This window comes from Arachis stenosperma, chromosome 6, assembly GCF_014773155.1.
Source record: "Arachis stenosperma cultivar V10309 chromosome 6, arast.V10309.gnm1.PFL2, whole genome shotgun sequence".
Classification (NCBI taxonomy): domain Eukaryota; kingdom Viridiplantae; phylum Streptophyta; class Magnoliopsida; order Fabales; family Fabaceae; genus Arachis; species Arachis stenosperma.
In genome coordinates this window covers 4573249-4595624 of record NC_080382.1, presented here as the reverse complement: position 1 = coordinate 4595624, position 22376 = coordinate 4573249, and the positions used below count along the sequence as shown (strand labels likewise).

The 22376-nt window shown below is 33.3% G+C and overlaps 2 protein-coding genes across 4 annotated transcripts; both read right to left on the bottom strand.

Moving 5' to 3' along the window:
- Positions 1-2804: 2804 nt before the first annotated feature.
- Positions 2805-7296, bottom strand: LOC130933518 (benzyl alcohol O-benzoyltransferase-like). Its single transcript, XM_057863149.1, has 3 exons — positions 6847-7296; positions 5506-6418; positions 2805-2869 (listed from the first exon to the last, which is right to left on the bottom strand). Exons 1-3 carry the CDS (start codon positions 7294-7296, stop codon positions 2805-2807), a joined length of 1428 nt encoding a protein of 475 aa, XP_057719132.1.
- Positions 7297-9164: 1868 nt separating this feature from the next.
- On the bottom strand, positions 9165-17309 carry LOC130932673 (serine/threonine-protein kinase EDR1-like). Of its 3 annotated transcripts, none has more exons than XM_057862062.1 (13): positions 16622-17309; positions 15616-16038; positions 14895-14998; positions 13575-14671; positions 13187-13227; positions 12580-12648; positions 12209-12309; positions 11935-12013; positions 11754-11852; positions 10852-10920; positions 10703-10752; positions 9701-9890; positions 9165-9626 (listed from the first exon to the last, which is right to left on the bottom strand). In XM_057862062.1, exons 1-12 carry the CDS (start codon positions 17051-17053, stop codon positions 9710-9712), a joined length of 2745 nt encoding a protein of 914 aa, XP_057718045.1. In that variant the 5' UTR covers positions 17054-17309; the 3' UTR covers positions 9165-9626; positions 9701-9709. The 3 variants fall into 3 exon arrangements, 2 of the variants coding, with proteins under 2 accessions (XP_057718045.1, XP_057718044.1); XM_057862061.1 differs by having other exon boundaries at positions 9714-9890; XR_009067514.1 differs by lacking the exons at positions 9165-9626; positions 9701-9890; positions 10703-10752; positions 10852-10920 and having other exon boundaries at positions 11791-11852; positions 12209-12436.
- Positions 17310-22376: the final 5067 nt, after the last annotated feature.

Sequence of the window (22376 nt, the reverse complement as noted above, 5' to 3'; positions counted from 1 at the left end):
GCGGACGCACAGACCTGTGCATACGCACAGGAAGGAAAAGGCTCTCTGCTTGCAGCGTTAGCACAGCTTGTGCGCGTGCACATCAATGAGGAATTACGACCTGTGTGCACGCACAAGTTGGGAAGGGTCATCTGTTGGGGGCGCTAGCACAGGTTGTGCGAGTGAACAAACTTTATAAGTTTTAGTACCTGTGCGTACGCACACCCCTCTGCATACGCACACTTTTAAAATCTTCCAGGGCATGCGCGCGCACACCTCTGTGCGTATGCACACGCCCTGTTTCATAAATTTAAACTTTGTTTTCACCTATTTCACCTTCCCAACAAGATTGTAAGCTTCTATAACACCATTTAAGGCTTTTAGGCTAAAATTTGAGTATGGGAATAAGGGAAATAGGCTAAGGATTTTAGTTGATGATTATTTTGAAAAGTTAGAGGACGGAGGCTTAGGTTTTTGGTGTATTGAGGATGGGTTTGATGGAGTGCGAAGGAAGAATGGTATATGAATTAAGAAGTTGGCAAACTAGTGAGTTTTGAGAAAGGAAAGTTATGAATTAATGATGGTTGTGACGAGTATGAGTGGGAGTGTGATATGAGCAGCGGTCGCTGAGATTGAATGTGTGATTACGATATGCATTGTTCTCCGTCGTAGGGGCTGTGGCAGTCTCCCGAACGTTGAAGTTGGGCTTCTCACTCACATTTCTCGCAACCAGAAGAAGGTGGTAGGGCACGCTCCCTTGGAATGTTTCCCTCTGAAAGGAGAAGGTGGTAGGGCACTCTCCCTCGGAATTTTTCCTTCTGAGCATGGGTTTCTCTCTGATTGCAAGGTGGTAGGGCATTAACCCACGGAATCATGCGACAACCAGAGGAAGGTGGTAGGGCACGCACCCTCAGAATATTTTCCTCTGAAAGGAGAAGGTGGTAGGACACTCATCCCTCATAATTATTCCTCCTTATGCGCAATAGAGAGACTAATCCGGGAGTTGTCGACCGGATTTGCTGTCGAGTTTGGCACAATAACCGATATGTGATATCACAGCCAATAAGGCAGACATTCATCATGTGCATTTTCTATATGCTTGCTTGCTTTGTTTACTTGAGTTTGCCTAATTGTATAACATGCTTACTTGCTTCTTGAATTACTTGCTGTAAATGAATACTATCTGTGTTTTACTTGCCTGCATTATTTGTGATTGTTTGATGCTAGGAGGTTAGGTAGGCGGTGGTGATGGGATCGCACGGATGTTAGGTTGGCGAGGGCTGTGGGATACAGCAGTGTAATTAATATTAGTTAGAATTCCCTTAGGTTTAGAAAACCCTGTTTATTGTTTAAGGTTTACGTTAATTATATTCTATTCTAAGCTTGAATATCAGTATGTGATGTGAAGTTCTTGGAGCCTTACATCTTACATCATTGGGCACTGTTACCATACTGATAACCTCCGGTTCTCATTCCATACTTTGTTGTTATTTTTCAGATGCAGGTCGTAATCTACTTCGGTGAGATTGCGGACATGGTGACAGAGAAGAGTATGGTTCTTTTCTTATTTATTTCTGTTTTACTTTTGTCATAGTATTCTCTCACCTTTTTGTATATTTATCTTTATGGCTTTAGAGGCTTATTTGAGAGATAGGTTGTATAAACTCTTTTAATTCTAAAACTCTATATATATCTTTCTATTTGTAACTAGTCGGCTTAAGCTCCACAAGCTGCGGCTAGTTCTCTATGATTATTATATTCTTATATTTATATATGTTTTATTCTCTTATACCTATAGGTTGTATCTTATGCGTTAGTGTGAACGTTTCGCGCTTTTGTAATTCTGTCTTTGAGCTTATTCCTTCATTGGACTTCTAGATTATATTATCTTCTTTTATATATACCTCTGATTAACCTTTGCTTTACGACTAGAGGTAAGGCTTAGGATAATTGGGGTGTTACAATGTGGAATTAGGTGAATTCTTCTTCTTGTGTTGGTCTGTAGGCTTCTCCTTTGATTCTGCAGTCTGGAGCCATTCTTCTCCCCGAAATTAGCACATCTAGATTCCTATCTTGAAGTAGGGTTAGAAGAATTTCGAAGCCCTTTTGCTCTTTGTTGTTTTTCCACCTTTATAACCAGATTTACCAAGTCTTCCATTTGTACAAACGGTTGAAGTTCAACGACATTTGCAATGTCTCGGTTCATCCTACTCAAGAACCGTGCTATAGTAGCTTCGGACTCCTCCTCAATATTTGCCTTAATTAGAAGCATCTCCATCTCCTTATGATACTCTTCTACTAACTTAGATCCTTGGTATAACCTTTGGAGCCGTTGATGTAGTTCCCTGTAGTAGTAAGAAGGTACAAACTGCTGTCGCATAACCTTCTTCATCTTCTCCCAATATTGAATTGGTATTTTTCCAATCGATTTTCTATTTTTCTCTAGCTCGTCCCACAAGACAAGGATATAATCTAAAAATTCTACAACCGCTAGTTTCACCTTCTTCACCTCAGAGTAGTTGTGACACTTAAATATTAGCTCCACCTTCCGTTGTCATTCTAGGTAAGCCTCTTGATCACTTTTGCCATTAAACGATGGGATGCGCATTTTGATAGTATTGATGTTACTATCAACATCTTTCCGTTGTCTATGACACCTGGATCTGGACGAAGCCTCTTCCTCGGACTCCTCAGATTGATTATGAACATATTCTCGGGACCGTGCTCTTCGAGCAGAAGATAAAGAATTAATTCTTGAATCCATGTCATCAAGACACTGTTGAACCCTTTCAAAGTGGCGATGGCTTTAAGTTGGAATGTCAGTTTCATTCTGGGATCTCTTCCTCTTCATCCATCACAGATTGGATAGGTTTTGTTACCATTGAAGAACCTGCAAAAGAAAAGACCTTACAGAACTCTTCTCACATGTATCACTCGATTGAAGGCACTCGTGTTTGCACTCAATTTGTGACTTTTTCCTCTTTTGAGCTTACGTAATCCGCCATACCTTACTACGATTTACATTCAAACTCTTCCAAAAGATAATTCGTTATACCCATACCACGGTTTATACTCAATGATCTACCAATGATCTAATTTTAATTTTAATTTTGAAAGTGAACAAATTTAGATTTCAACATATATTTTATTACGCATTTGAAAAACTCATCCGATCACCAAAAAAAGTTTAAAAATAAATAAAAAAAAGAAAAACCTGAAACACATTGCTCTACTAAATAATATTTTCTATAAAACATATTTATTATTTAATATATTTCATCAATGTATATTATATAAAATATATTCAATATATTTAAATTAAATTCTAATTTAAATTTAAATATACATTTAAATTCACAATTCAAAAATATTTTTAGGTTTAAATATTTGGATTCAAATTTAACTATATATTTAAATTTGAAATATATTTAAATTCAAATTTAAATATATATTTAAATTCAAATTTTATTTAAATTCATATTTAAATATATCATTAAAACCAAAATATATTTATATTTATATATATATATATTTAAATTCACAATTATATTTATTTTTATATTTAAATAACTTAAATTAAAAAATATATTTAAATTTAAAATATATTTAATATTTATCACTAATTAATATCATAATCATACATAAACATGTAATAAAAATAATCTCTAATTATGTATTATTTGTTTTTTCTAACTACTAGTTGACACTAGCTAATTTAAACAATAACTATAAATATGATTATTGTTTCTACTTTAAATTAAAAAAATTAGAAATATATAATTAATCTACTAATTATAGTATTATTATTAAAATAACTTGTTAAATTTTTGAGGAAAAAGGAAGCTTGATTTTGAGGATTTATTTTTACTATAAATTAAAAAAATTATTATCTTTCTAAAAAAAATTCTCCATAAATCACTGATTGAAAACTAAACTCAAATTCTTAAGTTATTATTATCGTCTTAAAAAATATACAGAAGTACTGTACAAAAATAAATCGTATTTAATAATGTAGTAGAAATGGTCCTTTCTCATATCTTAATTTTGAAAAAATTTAGTTTGGGTTAATTTTAAAAAAATCTAGTTTGGTTTAATTTGCTACAATAACAATCAATATAATCATCTCTAAAAAATACACAGGTATATAGAAATAAGTCGTATGTATTCCTATGTACTCGTATGTACTCCTGTATACTCTTATGTAAATGATTAAGATGTAAGAGATTATCATCGCTAAAATATGTCGTTGTGGACAAAATCAATATTATGAATATCTGGAGGAATAAACAGGGGACGGATATCCAATGGTAAACATTGGATTGGATTCTCCGTTCCCGATGATCCTTTGCCCTTTCTACATAAGGCAGTGGTTCAAAAATTTGGAGAAGAGATCGATATGGAATTGCTTGTGTGCTTTGTAATTGCTTGTGTGCTTTGTATTTAGATTAAGGTGGTAATTAAACATTGGACGTTACCGATGATTCTTTGGTTCAAGTGGTTCAAGAATTTGGAGATGAGACTGATATAGAATTGCTTAAACGGTTAGTGTGCTTTGTATTTAGATCAAAATGGTTTGTAAGATAGTCTAAGATGCATCTAATGGATTTAACCAAAAAAATTTCATCTAATATATTTTTTTGTATTTTTTTAACTGGTACAGGGACAATTTAAGAATTTCTTAGCGAATTTTAATAAAGATTATTTTTGTGTACTCTTATGTACTCTTAACGAATTTATGTTAAACAAAAAAATCATATTCTAAAAATTAAAATCTATTTAATTTTTTTCAATAACTATCTCACTTTTCTCTTCAACAATAAAATTTATCATTAAATATATCATTGTGCTGCAAACAATATACAACAATAAACTATTATTTAACCGTTTTATTTAATATAATTTATAAATGTTTACGCTTTTCATCTTGAATATATATTGTCTTCAGGCTCGAGAACGAAGTATATATAATAATGAAAAGGACTTTTGTTAGATATAAATAATAGTTTTTGTGAACAATGAGTTCTAAGATTAATCCAATAAAATAAAAATACACTATATCTCAAATTACCAGTACATCTAATGAATTAAACATCTGATATATCCATTATTCAATATAATTATTGTTTATCTATACTTTTTTTAATGAAAAATTAGTCGATATATATAATAAACATGAGCATGCAAACAATGAACAGGCATGCAAACAATGAAACATATCATATATATATATATATATATATGAGCATGCAAACAATGAAAATAGGGATGCAAACAATGAGTAGCGTGCTGCATTGAACAAAATGATCAGAAAAGTAAAAATAAAACAACACCAACAAACTACCATCTAACCAAGGGCATGGTCCACAAAACCATTCCTGTATAATAAAAGTTCACGTGAAATTGTATTTATATAAAGTTAATAATTAAAAATTATTAAATAATAATATATTAAATTATTTAAGAACAACTGTACCTAAAATCTACCTTCCTTTATTCTAATTCTTCCCCACAAAGCTTATTAATTACAGGCTTTGTTTTGGCCACTCATTGTAGGTTGATTTGGGATCCGAAGCAAATCATCCATTTCTTTTGCAAACCTCTTCATAGCATTGGCAGGCAAGTAAAGTGGAACTACAACACTTTCTTCTCCATTTGCATTCTCACAATCCATGAGAGTAAGTTCTCCAAAAATCTTGTCGCCACTTATCCCACCATACACTGCATTGCCCCACCCAAAATCCACTTTTCTAAACCCAATACGTGTCACCTTTGACACAAGAAAAGACCATGCTCTTGTAGTCAAAGGTCGTCCCTTAATCACCATTAAATCTGCTAAAGAATGCATGTATTCTTCTGTTGGCTCGGCTTTCGCTTTTTTTATTAACTTCACAATATATTCAAATGGATTTTCACAGAGCTTCTCTACGGTGGTGACCGCCGCCGGAAACGATATAACGTTTCCATAATAACCGATTGGCATGGGAGGGTTAAATCTAGCACGAGCATTGACGACACAATACATTCGAACTTCTTTTTCTGGTGGTAGTTGCAACGCTTTTACAAGACAATACCAGAGACATGCAGTGATAAGCTCAAATCCAGTATGTTCAGCGGATTGATTTAGAGTCAAGCAGCGAAGAGAAGCTATTTCAGTGGGTCCAAAGAAGAAATTTCGTTTAATCATGTTTTTGTCATCAATAATGGTTTCCCATTCCTTAATATCTTTTGCTTCCTCAAATTCTCGATGGTTGCATGTGATGCGTGGCGGGTCTCTTGCAGTTAGAAGCTCCCTACACCAAACGGGTAGAATGGAAGGTTGATGAGAGCCTCGAGAGATCTCAGCCATGGCGTTCATGAATTGCACAATACCAGTTGCATCTACCATCGTGTGGTTCACCCGTATGCCAACAGAAAAACCACCGCACTTAAAGCGTGTGACCTGAGAAAACAAATTATAGTAGATGTATTTTAGAACTTTGTTAAGATCGGAAATTTATGAATTAGTTTCTATGTGAGAAAAAAAAAAGGAAATTGATTTAATAATTTTATAAAAGTATATGTAAAATATTATATGAAGAATGGTAGGAGTCGATAATTTTTGTGATTTGTAGCTATCAAATAGCCATTAATAATGATTTTAATGGTATGAGATTTCATCCAATAATTTATTTTTTTTATTGATTATATATCAGCCAAAATTTAATAAAGTTGCCGCCCTAGACTTTTCTATATTATATAAAATGAATGAATAATTTTTTGAGAGAAACTCATACGAAGATGGTTAGAATGGTCTTGACACGAATTAAATGAAATTAAATGAAATTCACTTCCAAATTCAAACAATTGGAAAGATAAAAATGTTTGAACCTGTAAGAGTAAAATGGGACAGCGGACAATTCCATCTGAGCCAGGAACATTGTAAAGCAATTCCTTATAGCAAGGGAATGGAGGTTGAAGAGCTTCACCAAGTTGATCAAGTGGCACGTCAGCATCGGCCTCAATGAACAATACACCCTCTGCAGTGCAATCAACCATCAACTTGCCGCCATGACCCTCCCTAAGCCTACCGGCAAACGGGTAGTAAAACACAAGTGTTCTTGAGAGTGCATCTCTTATCACCTTTACTGGGTCTTTTCCTTCTATTGATGGATTGTGACGATATATATTTATGATTGGAAGTTGGTAACGTAGCCCTTCTTGATCATCTATGTCTGATAGTTGTTTAACTTCATGGGGAGTGGGCGAGGCCGGAGCCACTAGCTCTGGTTCGCACCATTTCACTGTAAACACTACAGAGGGAGATGATGATGAAACCATTTTGCAAATGGGAGAGATTGTAACAAGGGATAGAAAGAACTTAGCAAATGCTCTATTAGTATTTCTGATGTGTGCTAATTAAGTGTAGTCACGAGAAAGGGATGGTCAACTTGTCTTTCTTTTTTTTTTTCCTAAAAGTTCGCAATACCGTTCAGCGGCGTGGGGATACAAGCCGAAACTATAGCAATTTTGGTAAAATTTTGTTTGAAGAGGTGTTTATACTTGTGCTTATAATTTTTAAAATATCGAAATATTTTTAAAAGCACTTAAATAGAGTTTTTTAAAATTGGTTTGTGCTTTTTTAAAATCGTGCTTATAATTTTTAAAATATCGAAATATTTTTAAAAGCACTTAAATAGAGTTTTTTAAAATTGGTTTGTGCTTTTTTAAAATTTAAAAATCTAGTATAATCTCATATGTTAACTAATTTTTAAATTTAATACTCTTATTTATGTCTATTATAATATTTTTAAATTTTAAAAATTATTTTACCAAATACAATTGTTATTGAATATATTTATTAAAAATTATTTTTAATTTAATTTACCAAATATAAATACTACAACTTTTACAAATAAAAGTTTTACGAAACTATAAACCTTACTCTTTTAAATTTAATTAGTTGTTGCAGACAAAAAAACAGAACAGTTAATAAAATCCAATTATTCCGATGAAATTGGAATTTAAAATTGAGTTATTGGTAGCTTTCAAGCAGTAGAACTTTTTCTTTTTAATATTGTATTACTAAAAGGGAAATCTTTTATCATAAACTAAACTGTGTGTTAAACACAACTATAGTTATTTACAAAACGTCAGTGACATTTTGTGTTTTTTCAATTAAAATAATAATTTTTTAACAAAACATCAATAACGTTTTGTGCTACTACCACAACTGTGTAGAACACTAAAATGATCAAATATTTCTGTATTTCATATTAAAATTATTCACATATAAAAATTTTAGTCTCAAGTAGTAGGGGACCTTAGCGGTTTAATTATACAGCAATATATTTTTTTTTGGTGACTATTATATAGCAATATAATCATTTTAAACTAGCAATTGACTAACAATAATTTATACTCACATTTATAAAAATTTATACATATAAAATATATAATTTATATTTATATTTATTAAAATTTATACATATAAATTAATATATTTATATTCACATTTACAAAAATTTACACATATATATGTGCTTCTGCTGGAACTAAGATCGTGGCTTTCATTGGACAAGCAAGCCTAACAACTCTTTGACTTAGTTTAGTAAAATTTTTTTAATAAATATTTGTGCTTTTTAAAAATTTAAATTTCTCGTTTTATGTTTAATAAATAAAAAATATTATGTACTTGTGTTTACAATTTTTAAAAAATCAAATATTTTTGAAGCATTTAAATAAAATTTTTTAAAATTGACTTGTTTTTTAAAATTTAAAATTTAAAAATATAATATAACCTCATATGTTAACTAATTTTTAAATTTAATATTCATGTTTATATCTATTATAATATTTTTAAATTTTAAATTATTTTACCAAATACAATTGTTGTTGCTTATATTTATTAAAAACTATTTTTAATTTAATTTACCAAACATAAATACTACATCTTTTAAAAATTATTTTTTATAAATTATTTTTAAAAAATAAAAACTTTAACCAAACTAAACATCTCGCTTCATTTTACACACATGTATATCAATATAGTATTTCTTTTTAAGAAAGTTGGCAATCATTAACATGTTATCCACATTTTTAATTTTTAAATATATCTGCCATCAATTTTAATTAATATATATTATATATATTTTTTATAGTTGAAATCAACTATTAAATCAACTGAAATATTGATGTACCAAGAACACTTAGTAAGTTAGTATATCCACCATTAAAAAAAGGATCAATTCATGCTTCTACACTATAATTTGGTCCCGATCCACTATCAACATGTCAGATACACGGATATATCCCTATTCCCTTTATTTCCCCGGGAAAATTGCATAACGCTCCGAAAGAACTCGCATCTAAGAAACGCAGCAGATATGGTTTGTTGATCTTAGTTTCTTGTCAACAGATCAACTTCCAATTATAAAACGACTATCTTGAGTTAATTATATACTATTTTGTGTAGACTAAACTTGTGTGTGGAAAACAAGGATCGGACTACGACCGATCAATTATAGCAATTATATACAATTGCATATGATGCATTTCATGGGGTAGAATTTACAGAAATATCCTAGTCTTGCTGGGATGGGATAACTAGACGCTGAAGGGGCTTTAAAGCCGTTGTGAGCTGTGCAAATGATGGACGCAAATTCGGATCCCTGTCAAACAGCAGAACAAAACATCAATGGTAGAGGACAGAAAATGGTCGTCAAATAAATGAATTAATGCATGCCTTTTGTGCTTACTGTTGCCAGCATTCCCATATTATTCTTGCAACTATAGGGTCAACTTCCTTAGGGATATCAAGACGGCGGTTTTGGAAACCCACAGCGCCAACAACTTGCATAGGATTCATTTCACTCCAGGGCAGCCTTAGAGTGGCAAGCTCCCATAGGATGACCCCAAAACTATAGACGTCACACCTGTACGATTGAAATGATACATGCTATAAGAGGTGTGTTAAATAGTCATAGCTCCCAACACAAGCAACGCAGAGTTCCACATATACATTTGAATCTAAACAAATTTTCAATTGCTTAAGGTCAAAAAGCTCAGGCATTGGTCTTGCTCTTGCCTGTCAATCTTCAGCAGAAAATATATAGAAAAATTTAAATTCCTAATTTATAGCTGCTATTTAATTTGAAGAAATAATTCAATAAGGCACGAACTAAAAAGGGATTCAGTATTAATTGCTAAATGCTTAAAAGTATTATCAATAGACCATTTTAAGTGTCCTTGACACACTGATGACAACTCCTTTGGTTACTGGTCACGTAGGCAGTTGTGACTAGCCGGTTGGAGAAAAAGCTTTATCATAGCTTCCCCTTTCTAAGGACACAGTAAACATTCAGGCACTCATTGTCGATGGACATAATTGAATACAAAAGTTATCTTGCTTTATTAATATATTGTCCCCCCGCTTTAATTCTCTTGTTCTATATCTGCAAGAGTAAGTCTTTCTGGCTTCTAATGAGTGAAGAGAGCTGAACAAAAGTGGCTTAGGCTGGTTTGGAACCCAGGGTAGTACTCTGCTTGTGGCATTGTATAAGGAAGATATTTTCCCTTTATCACAGCTTATTGAGAAAGGGCTTCAGGAACAACATTAGTGTTTAGAATGCCTAGTTACATTCAAGGCAATGTTTCTGGTAATAATTTTCTTTCTTTCTCCCCTACTAACACAGAATCTAAAAGGCAAAAATGAAGCAGCTTTATCATAAATTATAAATACACTCACTTCTCATTCGAGGGCTCGTTGCGGAGAACTTCAGGAGCCATCCATTCAGGCTAACGAGCAGGAAACATAATCTCAAAGTTAAATATTGTGAAGGCAGATTCTAGCCAAGTTATCATCTAGAATAATGCATAATTTTTTCATATTCTCACCGTTCCACCTGTTGACTTAGATGACAAGAACGTATTATGTTTCAAGCGTGACAACCCAAAATCACAGACCTGCAGAAACATAAGAAAAATATTGGTAAAAGAATTTTAACCAAGGGCGAGTAGTATAACAACAAAGCCTTCTTTCACTGGGTGAAGTCAATCATATGGATGAAAGGAGACCATTGACAAGGATATAAAAAGTAAAATAAAATCCATAGTCCATCGTTGATATATGTTGAACTCTGAATCATCCATAGTTAAAAAACATTTTCTTGAAAAGTAATGAATGGAACATTTTCAATGCCCTGTGAAATGTTCAAAACCAAAGCAAACCCAACCAAATGACCAACAGAACACAAACTAGGGATGACTGGTTTTCAGCCTTTGATTGGTTTGGTTCATATCTTAACCTCATATACTGACTGCTAGATTTATGTTTGAAATTGTATTCAGAAACTTATTTGGTTGCACTTCTACAATAAACAGTTTGTTTTTATCCTCTTTGATTATGTAATCATTTTAAAACAAATTATCTTTTGGTCAACTTGATGAACATATACAATACCGAGGAAGAGAACTACATGTGATTTAGCATACATAATTTCGCATCTACAGATAATAAATAACAAAACAAGGTGCAATCATTTATTGGAACCTAAGACTAACTGCCCTTGTATACACAGCCATTTGAAAGATTGACGAGAACAAGACAAGCTCTTGGAATTAAAAACTTTTTCTTTTTTTTTTTGGGGGGGGGGGGGGGAGAGGGGAGGGGAGGGGAGAGGGGAGAGAGAGGAGGAGGAAAGACAAGTTATTTAAGTGTAAGGAAATCAGGAGCACATAAAAATGAAAGAAATGAAAAACAAGGACCTTTTATAACACACAAGGTCCCAATCATATACCTTAACATTCCAGTTCTTATCCACCAAAAGATTCGGAGACTTGAGATCTCTGTGAACAATTGTAGGTGTGCTGGTATGTAAGCAATTCATGCCTCTGGCCTGGAAATTGGAAAGTCATAAACTTATAAATTCAATAATGTAGATGTTGGTCAGCAAGGAAGAAGAGTAGCCTGTTTTGTACCACATCCAGAGCCATCTTAATCCTTTGTTTCTCGTCAATCTGACAGTTAGGATTATGAAGTATTCGATACAAGCTTCCTCTGTAAAATGTAACATCAATGTGAAATTTGGATATGAAATTAGTAACATAAAGTTGAAGCAAATGTTTGGCCAACATACCAACAGTGCTCAAGTAGCAGCAGTTATCATTTATCAATCGTGGGCAATTTATAACAAATTAACAATAGAAAGGTGAAAAATACAACAGTACGGACGCAAAATGTGTACAAATATACCTGGGAAGAAACTCTGTAATGATTGAAAGATTGGGAGGACGTGTAACAGCACCAATGAAAAGAACAACATTTGGATGACGAAGTCTACGCATTATCCGTACCTTACAGCAAAAGGTAGAAGTTAATATTTCAACAAAAAAAATGATGAAATACCATTACTTCATTCCAGTTGATTCTTTCATTTTTGGAAGCACCGTCTACTACACGTGAAGTTAAATATTTCTTTCCCTGATTCAAGATAAATCCTCCAATCAGTTTAAATTATCAAAGGGAGCAATAATTTAACTTTCATGTTTCCTGTATTTATATTCAATTACTTCTATGCTAATCATAATAGTGGACAAGTACAAAACGAAAAACTTGATGCTTACTTCTCTTTTGAATTCATTCAAGGCATCACCTGAAAAATCCTGCTCCAAAAATTTCTTCACAGCAACCTCCTGAAATTACAACGATAAATTACCAGTTAGAAATTACGAAAACTCAAAAAAGTACAACTAGGATCTACTAATCTAGATTTTTAAAAAATAATAATAATATTTCAATGCCTTTAACTAGTAGAATCAGTACGAACTCAATAAAATAGTTATAATGCAACAGGCCCATAAGCAGAGCAGACTAGAGGACTCAAGGATTACATAATAGAGATAGATACATAGTACACAGAAGCGAAGGAGATAAAGACACTCAGTGGGCCAAATTTAGAGTTCGCTACATACTCCTTAGTTCTTAAACTGAGCGAACCAATAAATAAAATATGCACAGTTAGTAAGTTAGTAATATTATTGTTCTCACTGAATCATCAATTTCATTGATAACGATATATGACAGGATGAATGACAAGGAAAAGCTCCCAGACCAAAGACAATTATTTTAACTGTACACGCTCCAACTCCACTTGAACAGAGCTGGTCAGAAAGCGAATAACCATTTTGCAGTTCAATTTATAACAGTATTTCCAGTCACAGTAATACTCACCGTGCCATTCCAGTCAGCATGGTATACCTCACCATATGAACCTAATTGAAAGAAAGGGTGAAATCAGAAAGTTAATAATCAAGAGACACATCTATCGACTTGGAAAGCTAAAACAGACCAAAAGCCTCCCTAACAATCAATTGACATTTTGTGCAACGGGTTAAACACATCAAATTATTAGCACAATTCAATTTGATATGTCAAAGGAGCACCCACAACCTAGGGACCGTGCTGGCATGAATAGATATAGACAACCATGTTAAAAGTAACATGATCACTTAAAAACCAGTACAAATTTATGCCAGATATGATATGCTATAAATAGTTGATTTACATATTTGTTGCAATAGTAAGATATTCCAACAAGATAAATACGAGTTCAGCATACCTAGACCAATTCTTTCTCCAATAACAAGATCCTCCCATGGAATCTCACATTCACTGACATCTACATCATCCAACATTTGATCAACCCTTTTTGTAATGGAGTCAACTGACAGGTTCTGACTCTCTAAATCCCTTAATTTCATATTTTTCCCCATGAACCTGTCATGTGTGGATTTCCTTGGGTCAAGTTGACCACTATAAATGTTTTCATGTTCTTTAACCACATCAACTTTGTCATTTGGAGAATATTCCATATCCCCTTTTTTACAATCAGTGTTTAGATCTTCAGCCATGTTAAGTTCACCTGCATAAGATGGAGAAACTGCACAAGTTCCTTGAGCCAATTTTTGGGTATTTCTATTATTATTTAAGTTTGAACTATATGGTGGTTTGGAATCATTCAGTTCAATCTTAGAAGAACTACTAGAAGCTAATAAAGGTTGGCTATATTCATTAGGATCACAACTAAGGTTCCTAGGGACTTCATTGTAAGCATAACGATTTGTCCATTTTGGTGGGATCGGTGGTCGACCAGTGACGGTATTGTTTCTTGTACTCTGAAGATCATGAGCTTTATTTGCTCCTGATTTGTTAAGCACAAATGTCTTGCCAATTCCTTTTATCTGGAAAGGGTTAAGATCTGCAAAAAGGCTTTGAGAGTCATCGGGGCTATTCTGGCCATATGGCACAATGTTGACATTTAATCTAGTCCTATCACCAGCCACATTTCCATGGGTCCCCTTGTATAGAGAAACTCCAGATAGTGGTGCAATATTTTCTGGTTGGTTAGGCATCAAACAATTAGGCATTTTGTAAGTTCCAACACCAGTGTCTCCATTCAAACGAAAGCTTGAAGCTGACTCGTCAAAACATGGTTTTTCATTCAGTGGAGGCAAAGCATTTCTCATAGCAAAATTTTGACTGCTACCTTCACCATGAGATAACATTGGTCTCGTGTTAGGATAATCAGTTTCCTTAGTGGAAGGAAAACTTGGTAAGACCTTAGGATTGTAAGGTTTAAAGGAAGGATCCTTTGAATTTGAAATATCAATTGGGATAAGTGTGCCAGGAGCAGCCATGAGATCAACCAAAAACTCCCTGAAGGGCGAAAATGAGATATCAGTATCATGGGTCAAAACAGTAATCCAAAAATTCTGGGCACAATTAAGGAGGTTTCCAATGCTGGCATCAGTCAAAACACCCACACACATTAAAGAAGATAAACTACAAAAAACCATGAGCAAACAGACTTGCACACAAAGTAATAAGTTATCATTTATCAAAAACTATATGAAAAATACAAGGATAGTAAAGCCATAACCTTTCATCCTCCAACTTTATAATGTTGACAGCATCATCCTCAACACCAGTATAATGACTGCCTTTAACCAGTCTACAAGGCATATTGATATTGTCAGCTATTACCTACGCCCAAAAAACAAAAATTACATTGCACAACCGGTAAATAAGTAAAACAATAAATTGTAGGAAAATCTACATACTTAACCTTATCAGGATCGTCTAAAGTTTTAAACAACAACATAAAGAATAATTCTGATGATTATCACAATGATCATGATGATGAAATTTAATTAGAAGACCTATTCTCCAAACTCTGCATGCAAATTGAGAAAACTTTGCAATTAGATGAAAACTTTGGATCCAAAAAGGTTTGAAACTTGCAATAATGTTGGAGGAAATGTTATTGGACTTAGCCAGCAAAGAATTTAGTGATTAAATCTAAATTTGAAGTGATGAGCATTATTTGTTCCAAAATTTAATAAATTCAAGCCAAAGCAAGATTAATGAAGAAAACTTACTTAGCATGGATGATCCATTTCCATAAGGCATAATTATTATCATCCTTTATTAGTTTATTAGTTCTTTCTTTAGCAGAATGATTTAATACGTATTTCCTGGATCAGGTTCACTAAATTTCAATTATATTTGTTATGTAACCTGTTGCCTAGCTGCCACCTATTTATGCAGATTGTGTTGGATTAGAATAGCATCATATTATGGACTACAAGCATAGTGCTGACCTTGAAAAGCAAAGCACGATGTCTGGAGAGCCCAATATTTATGCATCCAAGAGGCAACATGATTGTGTGTAGAGATGTTCTTAACTCAGTACTTCTTTCTGTCCATCTTGCCAATATAGTACTAGCATCCTTTACAGGACCACCCATATGGCTTGTAACAAGTTCAGCAATCCTTTGTACCAAAATACCAAGCCCAGTGACAGGGCAGTCCAATGCAATACAATGTGCAATTTGCAACAGCTCTACAATAGCAGGATCAATTGTACGATCAACTATGACAACTTCGAAGCCAGAGCTTTCAGGTTCTGCTTCAAGATCTCTCAGAGATGGCATCTTTCCTTGCATTGTTAAATCAGTATAAAGCCCATATACATCATAAAAACCATCAACCACTTTCTGTTCATAGTCAAGCACGCTGTATTCCTGATCAAATGAAAAGAAGATGCAAAATGGTTATCGGTGCACAATCAATAAAATACAAGTGGAAGCTCAGATATTCACAATTGAGATTTGAAATAGTGATCCACATCTACATTCTAATGGTTAAGCGTGTAATACACTTCCGAAAAAAGAAAAATCAAGTTTGATCTCACTGTTTGCTCGATCATTCCAAGCTCCTGGACTATGAATAGAGAGACATTAAGATAAGTATGAAAATAATACAGGGCAAAATAATTTCTTTTCCCACAGTAAGATAACATATTGTAGCTCCATTTACTAATTAAAGGCAATAAGAAAATTTCAGATTCTTTCAACTACTTTCTGCAGAAAACCAAAATTAACTGCAAATATGGTTGCTATTCCGTTAACCCCCTAGTCGCAAGTGAAATTCCGAATATAAGCCCTCTATGTACAATTCATTAGATTAACAATTAAATGAAGCTGCACTAATCAACTTTGTTACTGAGCAAAAAACCTTAAATCGTTCCTTAATTTCAATTAGTCAATACTAAACAGCAAAAACAGTGCCAGAAGCGAGCTTGTTTGAACAATGGAAGGGACTCACCCAATAATGCCTGGACAGCGCCTCCGCCACACCGTTATCAATCCTTGTTGAATCGATTCCACGTCCTCCTAAGCTCAACAGCGTCGCCGCATGGATCTGATCCTTCTCGTGATCACCGCGGAAGTCCGAATTGGACGAAGCACTTATGGCGAGCGCAAGCTGCACCTGAAATTCTTCCTCCGACGAAAAATAGTCCTGCCGGTTGGCCGCTGAAGCTTCCGGAGTGGAAGCGGAAGAAGGCGTCGTCGCGGCGGCCAGAGACGGCGATGACGAAAGAGAAGCGGGTGAAGGAGTGGCGGGCGAAGCGCCAGAATTCTGAACTGCGGGGTGATCGACGGTGAATGAGGATGAGGCGTTTGAAGCAGAAGTTTCATTGAGTCGGTTAGCGTCGTGGCTGGTCCCTTTGTGAAGCTTCTTGAAAATATTCTTCATCTCTTTCTCTCTTCTCTATTCTGATCTTTGAGGATTCTTTCACTCTCTCACTCACTCGCTCGTAACACTTAAAACAGTTTTATATACACTGTGGAGTGTAGAGTTTCCAAGGACCAAGCTTGTGTGTGTTCGTTTGGAGAATTGCTTAACTTTTCAATCTGAACTGTGGTGACTGGTGAGGTTTGTTTGCTTGTTATTGTTTATATCAGGTGTGGAAGGTCAAAGGAGGGAATGAAGACGAAAATGATGAGACCTGGGAGGGAAAAACTGCAGGCAGTAGGATAAACAAGTGCTGGCCGGTAACTAAAATGGGCGCGTGTTTACATATTAATTACGAAAATGCCATCGATACCTGGGTACGTTAAGATTACAGCGCCAAATAAACGCGCAAACCACACGTCGTTGACATGCTCCTTTTATCCCTTACGTGTCCACGAACGATCTACGTGGCAGTCATCTCCATATCAGGAAAAGTGTCATCAATTCATGGCGAATTTTTGTCTAGAGTATTTAATTTATTTTGGTCTCCAATAAATTTTAAAACAGATATTTTAATTTTTAATTAAAATTAATTAGTCTTTCATAGTTAATTTCATCAGTTATTTTAGTTTTTGGTTCAGTTTGCTCCATTAACTCTTTAACGAAACTATTCTACGTATCGCATTTACTTGTCACGTTAGATGTTAGTGTCACATGGATAAAAGAAAGAAAATAGTTTTTGATCTTCTCTGTGCAAAAACGATGCTCTTTCATAGATGTGTCCTATGCTGTATTTTGGAAATTGACCAGACAACACCATTTTCAACCACCCTGAGCACATCATTGTCATCTCCCTCACAACCTTCTCCACCTTAGCCTGCATTATTGTTATTTCGGGAGTAATCGACATAGCAAGTCAGCAATTGCAAGTTGGCGTCGCTCGTAGTCGTGTCCCTGTTACTCTTGACCGGTGTAAACATTTTGTGTTTATTAATCGACTGTTGTTACTTGTCTTTATGGTGAGCATTTATTGATTTTGTGTGAATGAATATTTTGTTTGAGTAAATATCTGAAATGGAGATTATTCAATAATATGATTGTTTTGTATGAGTGGCTCTGCTATTCTGGTATGCATGCATGAATATAGAAAAAGTGGTTCCTATGACATTGTTTAAAAAAGGGATAATGATTTTAAATTGTTAAAAAGTTAGATAATGCATATTTAGAATTTTAATAAGCTGAGTTTGACTTTTTGATGTTGATTTTTGTCATATACCGATGATTGAGTTTGTAGTTTCTGTATTTCAACACGGTGACACCTTGATGAATTATTTTAGGACAATAGAAGAGTATTTCATTACATAAATGATACTGTGAAAGAAGTGTCTCCTGGAGGTTGACTTGATGAATTATTTTGACATGAAGAAATTATTTGAGGAGCTTAGTTATCATGCTTACAAGTTACAAATAGATGTACTGCTTGACTCGAAAGCCAATAACTTTGAATGCGAACTTCACCCCATCTATAGAGACAAGAAAATCATAGAAATGTGCAACAAGCGGGAGAATAAAGATACTAATGAGTTATACATGTACGTTGATCATCTTATTCCAGATGAGGTGAACCTAAGTAGTGAAGAATAAGACAATGGCAATGCTGCATATATGGCAATGTAAAGAGAGAGTCAGAGACCATTTTGTTCTTTTTTGTTTCGTGGTACATAGGATAGTTTCGTTAAGGATTGACGGAGTAAGTTAGGACACAGAGCGAAGTGACTAACGAAATTAATTATTAGAGACTAATTAAGTAATTAATTTTAATTGAAAATTAAAGTATTTGGTCCAAAATTTTTTGAAGACGAAAATGAATAAATACTTTTTTTTATATGAATAAAGATAAATACTCGTATACAGTTATTTTTATATGAAGTTAATAGATAAAAATGATTAGATAATAATTTAGTCAAATACGTCAAATTATTTAACCGTTTTCAACTAATAACTTCACAAAAAATAACTATATGTAAATTTTTATAGTAAATAAAACATATGTATGTGTAGCACATTGATATTAGAAGCATAGGTGTTTTCATTTGTATGGAGTAAAAATTTCTACTCACCATGTTAAGGTAATACACCTCAAGCACCATCATCTTAAATAAATTTTCGTCAATTCATCTCTTATAATATAATATGTATTTTAGGATAAAGTATTATTTTAGTTTTTAATGTTTTGAATTAAATTTAATTTAGTTCTTAATATTATAAACATTTTATTTTAGTAAAAATTTTAAATGGGTTCAATATTATCCTCTAGTTAAATTTAACACCAATAATTAACATATTTAAGAGTGAATATAACGTTTGATTTTAGTACGTAAATAAAATTGATATACCAATGATTATTAATGTAAAAAAAAATTTCGTTAATATTTAAGTCAAATTTAATAGTAAAATAACATTAAACTTGAGAATGAAATAAAACTTTTAAAATATTAGAAACTAAATTAAAATTCGGACCAACATTAAGAGTTAAATTAATACTTTAATTTATCCTATATTTTAAAGTAAACAACCAAACATTCATCTCAGAAAATTTTAGATTAAATTTGTTATTATTTATAATTTTAAAATTTTTAAAAATTAAATTTGTTTTTCTAAGGAGAAATAATTTATTTTATAATAATATATGTTAAATTTAATTACTTTACAGTATAATTCATTAAGAATTTAATTAAAAACGATGAACGGATTAATTTATTTGTAGAATAAATTACTATTTGTACCCATAAAAGGTACCGACGTTGACAAATGTACCCATATAAAAATAAAACGACAATTGTAACTACGGAAGATGGCCTCTGTGTGCCAAGAATACCCGAACGTTGGTTACGCAATTGTTCTGTTAGAGTACTTTTGGCACACGTAAGCCATCTTCCGTAGTTACAATTGTCGTTTTATTCTTATATGGGTACAATTGTCAATGTCTATATCTTTTATGGGTACAAATAGTAATTTATACTTTATTTGTAAGAAGTAACTTTTTAAAATTTTAAAAATAGTAAAATTTATTAAAAATTAAAATATTAATTTAAAATTTGTTAAGACCAAATATTTATTCTATGTTTTTTAAAGATATTATAAATCATTCACATGACATTTAATGGGTTATTTCTATAAAATTCTGTCATTAATTATTTTCTTATAAAATACAATAAATATATAACAGTTATAATTTAATTACACAATTGTCTACCATTTAAATTCAAGTTAATAGAGACGCCAAAAAAATGGATATTATAATTAAGAGTGATAAGCAGACACATTTGTTCTGTCCCACAAAAAATTTGACATTTTAGCAAGTTAGTCTATTCTATTTTGTCTATTGAGGCAATCCTAAATATCTATTCATTCCGTCTAATGGTAAATTAGTGAGATAAGTTTATTAATTTTTTTTTGAAAAAAATATTAAACCATTAAATATATTAAAAAATATATAATTTTACAAGCATTTTAATAAACTTATAATTTTTAAAGACAAAAAATTATAATTTTTAAATTTACAAGTATTAAAATCTTAAATATCTAATAAACATAATTATCAACTAAATTTTTTAAAATAAAAGAATAAAACTAACATTGTTCAAAACAAAACAAACATTATTCAAAATAATAATTAAACATTGTCAAAATCTCGAATCAATCAAATATAATTCAAATTATAACTTAAGATAAAACAAACAAATACTTTAAAAATAAGCTACAAACTCAATTATCATCTTAAAATTAAAAGTTCGTTTTGTCTCGCTGAAATCTGCCAAATTAAAATCCGTGGATTCAGTAGTGTGGATTAGATAAATTTTTTTTAGGGGTAAGTATTGTTTTGGTCCCTAACGTTGAGGGTGAAAATCGAAACGTCCCTCGTCTAATTTTTTATTTAGAATCATCCTTAACGTTTTTTTTTTCATATTAAAATCGTCCTTTTTAATAAATTTTTTTATATTATTTCTAAATTACCCCTATTTTAATAAAAAAGATATAAAATTTTTAAAAAATAAAAGAAAACGTGTTTGGGGGGAAGAAAACGCATCGGGGAGGGGGGAGAAGGAAAAGGGGAAAGGTGAAAGGGGAAAGGGGAAAGGAAGAGGGGGAGGGGGAAGGGGAAGGGGGGAGGGGGATGGCGCCGCGTTCTCGCCACTGCTTCTTGCCGCCTCACTGCTGCTCCTCGTCGCCTCGCCGCTGCTCCTCGTCGCCTCGCTGCTGCTCCTCGCCGCCTCGCCGTTCTCGCTACTGCTTCTCGCGTTCTCGCCACTGCTTCTCACCGCTTCGCCGCCTCGCCGTTCTCGCTGTTGCTCCTCGCCGTTTCACCGCTGCTCCTTCCCACCTCGCCGCTTCTGCTTCTTGCTTCGATCTCTGTTTTTGCTTCGTCTTCTACTTCTTCTGAGTTTGCTTGAGTGCTTCTTCTTCTTCTGGGTTCTGCATCTTTTGGGTTCTGCTTCTACGTCATTATTGTATATTGATTTGTTGAATCTGGATTTGGATAATGGATTTGTTCATCATAATCCCTAATTTCCTAATCTGGTTTTGTTGGTTTTGTTCTTGTTATGATTTTTTTTTCTGCTTCTGCTTCTTGGTTTTGTGCTTGAGCTTTTGCATCTCTTTTGTATTGATTTTTTATGCCTTCTGCTTCTGCTTGTGTTTGTGTTGGTGTTGGTGGTGTTGGTGGTGGTGCTGGTAAAGGTGTTAGTAGTGGTGAGGGTATTTTTGTCCGAAACAAATTAAAAGGACGATTTTAATACGAAAAAAACATTAAGGACGATTCTAAATCGAAAATTAGATGAGGGACGGTTTTGATTCTCACCATCAATGTTAAGGATCAAAACAATACTTATTCCTTTTTTTATTATAATAGTTTCAAATCACAAGTGAGGCAGGAATTGGCGGCGATTTTTTTTATTGATTAGCGGCGGTTATAAACCGCCGCAAAATCAAATGTCAGCGGTTCATAGGACCACCATGGAGATGGGCGCCGGGATTGAGTTTGGTGGCGGTTTTCATAAACCGCTGGTATAACCGCCGCTAAATCAAAATTTTGCGGCATACAATAGAAAACCGCCGCAAAATGAGTTTGACACGATTTGTTTCATATTTACTAGCAGTTTTCAAACCGCCGCAAGTTATCACGATATGTCCAAGTTTCCACAAGTTTAGTGGCGGTTTTAAACCGCCGCCAAATGGGACATCAGTTTCGCTCAATGTTACCGGCAGTTGCAAACCGCCGCCAGATATAAAAGTTTTTATAATCTCTGAACCCAAACAGAGGTGGTTTAAAACCGCTGCTAAT

Coding starts and splice junctions, on each gene's coding strand:
- LOC130933518 (XM_057863149.1), bottom strand. CDS start 7,296: ATGGTTTCATCATCATCTCCCTCTGTAGTGTTTACAGTGAAATGGTGC. Junction 6,419..6,846: donor GTCCCATTTTACTCTTACAG/GTTCAAACATTT, acceptor TTGTTTTCTCAG/GTCACACGCTTTAAGTGCGG. Junction 2,870..5,505: donor GAGTGGCCAAAACAAAGCCT/GTAATTAATAAG, acceptor TTTCTTTTGCAG/GTTCTTCAATGGTAACAAAA.
- LOC130932673 (XM_057862061.1), bottom strand. CDS start 17,053: ATGAAGAATATTTTCAAGAAGCTTCACAAAGGGACCAGCCACGACGCT. Junction 16,039..16,621: donor CGCTGTCCAGGCATTATTGG/GTGAGTCCCTTC, acceptor TCATTTGATCAG/GAATACAGCGTGCTTGACTA. Junction 10,753..10,851: donor CTAAGTCAACAGGTGGAACG/GTGAGAATATGA, acceptor CCTGCTCGTTAG/CCTGAATGGATGGCTCCTGA.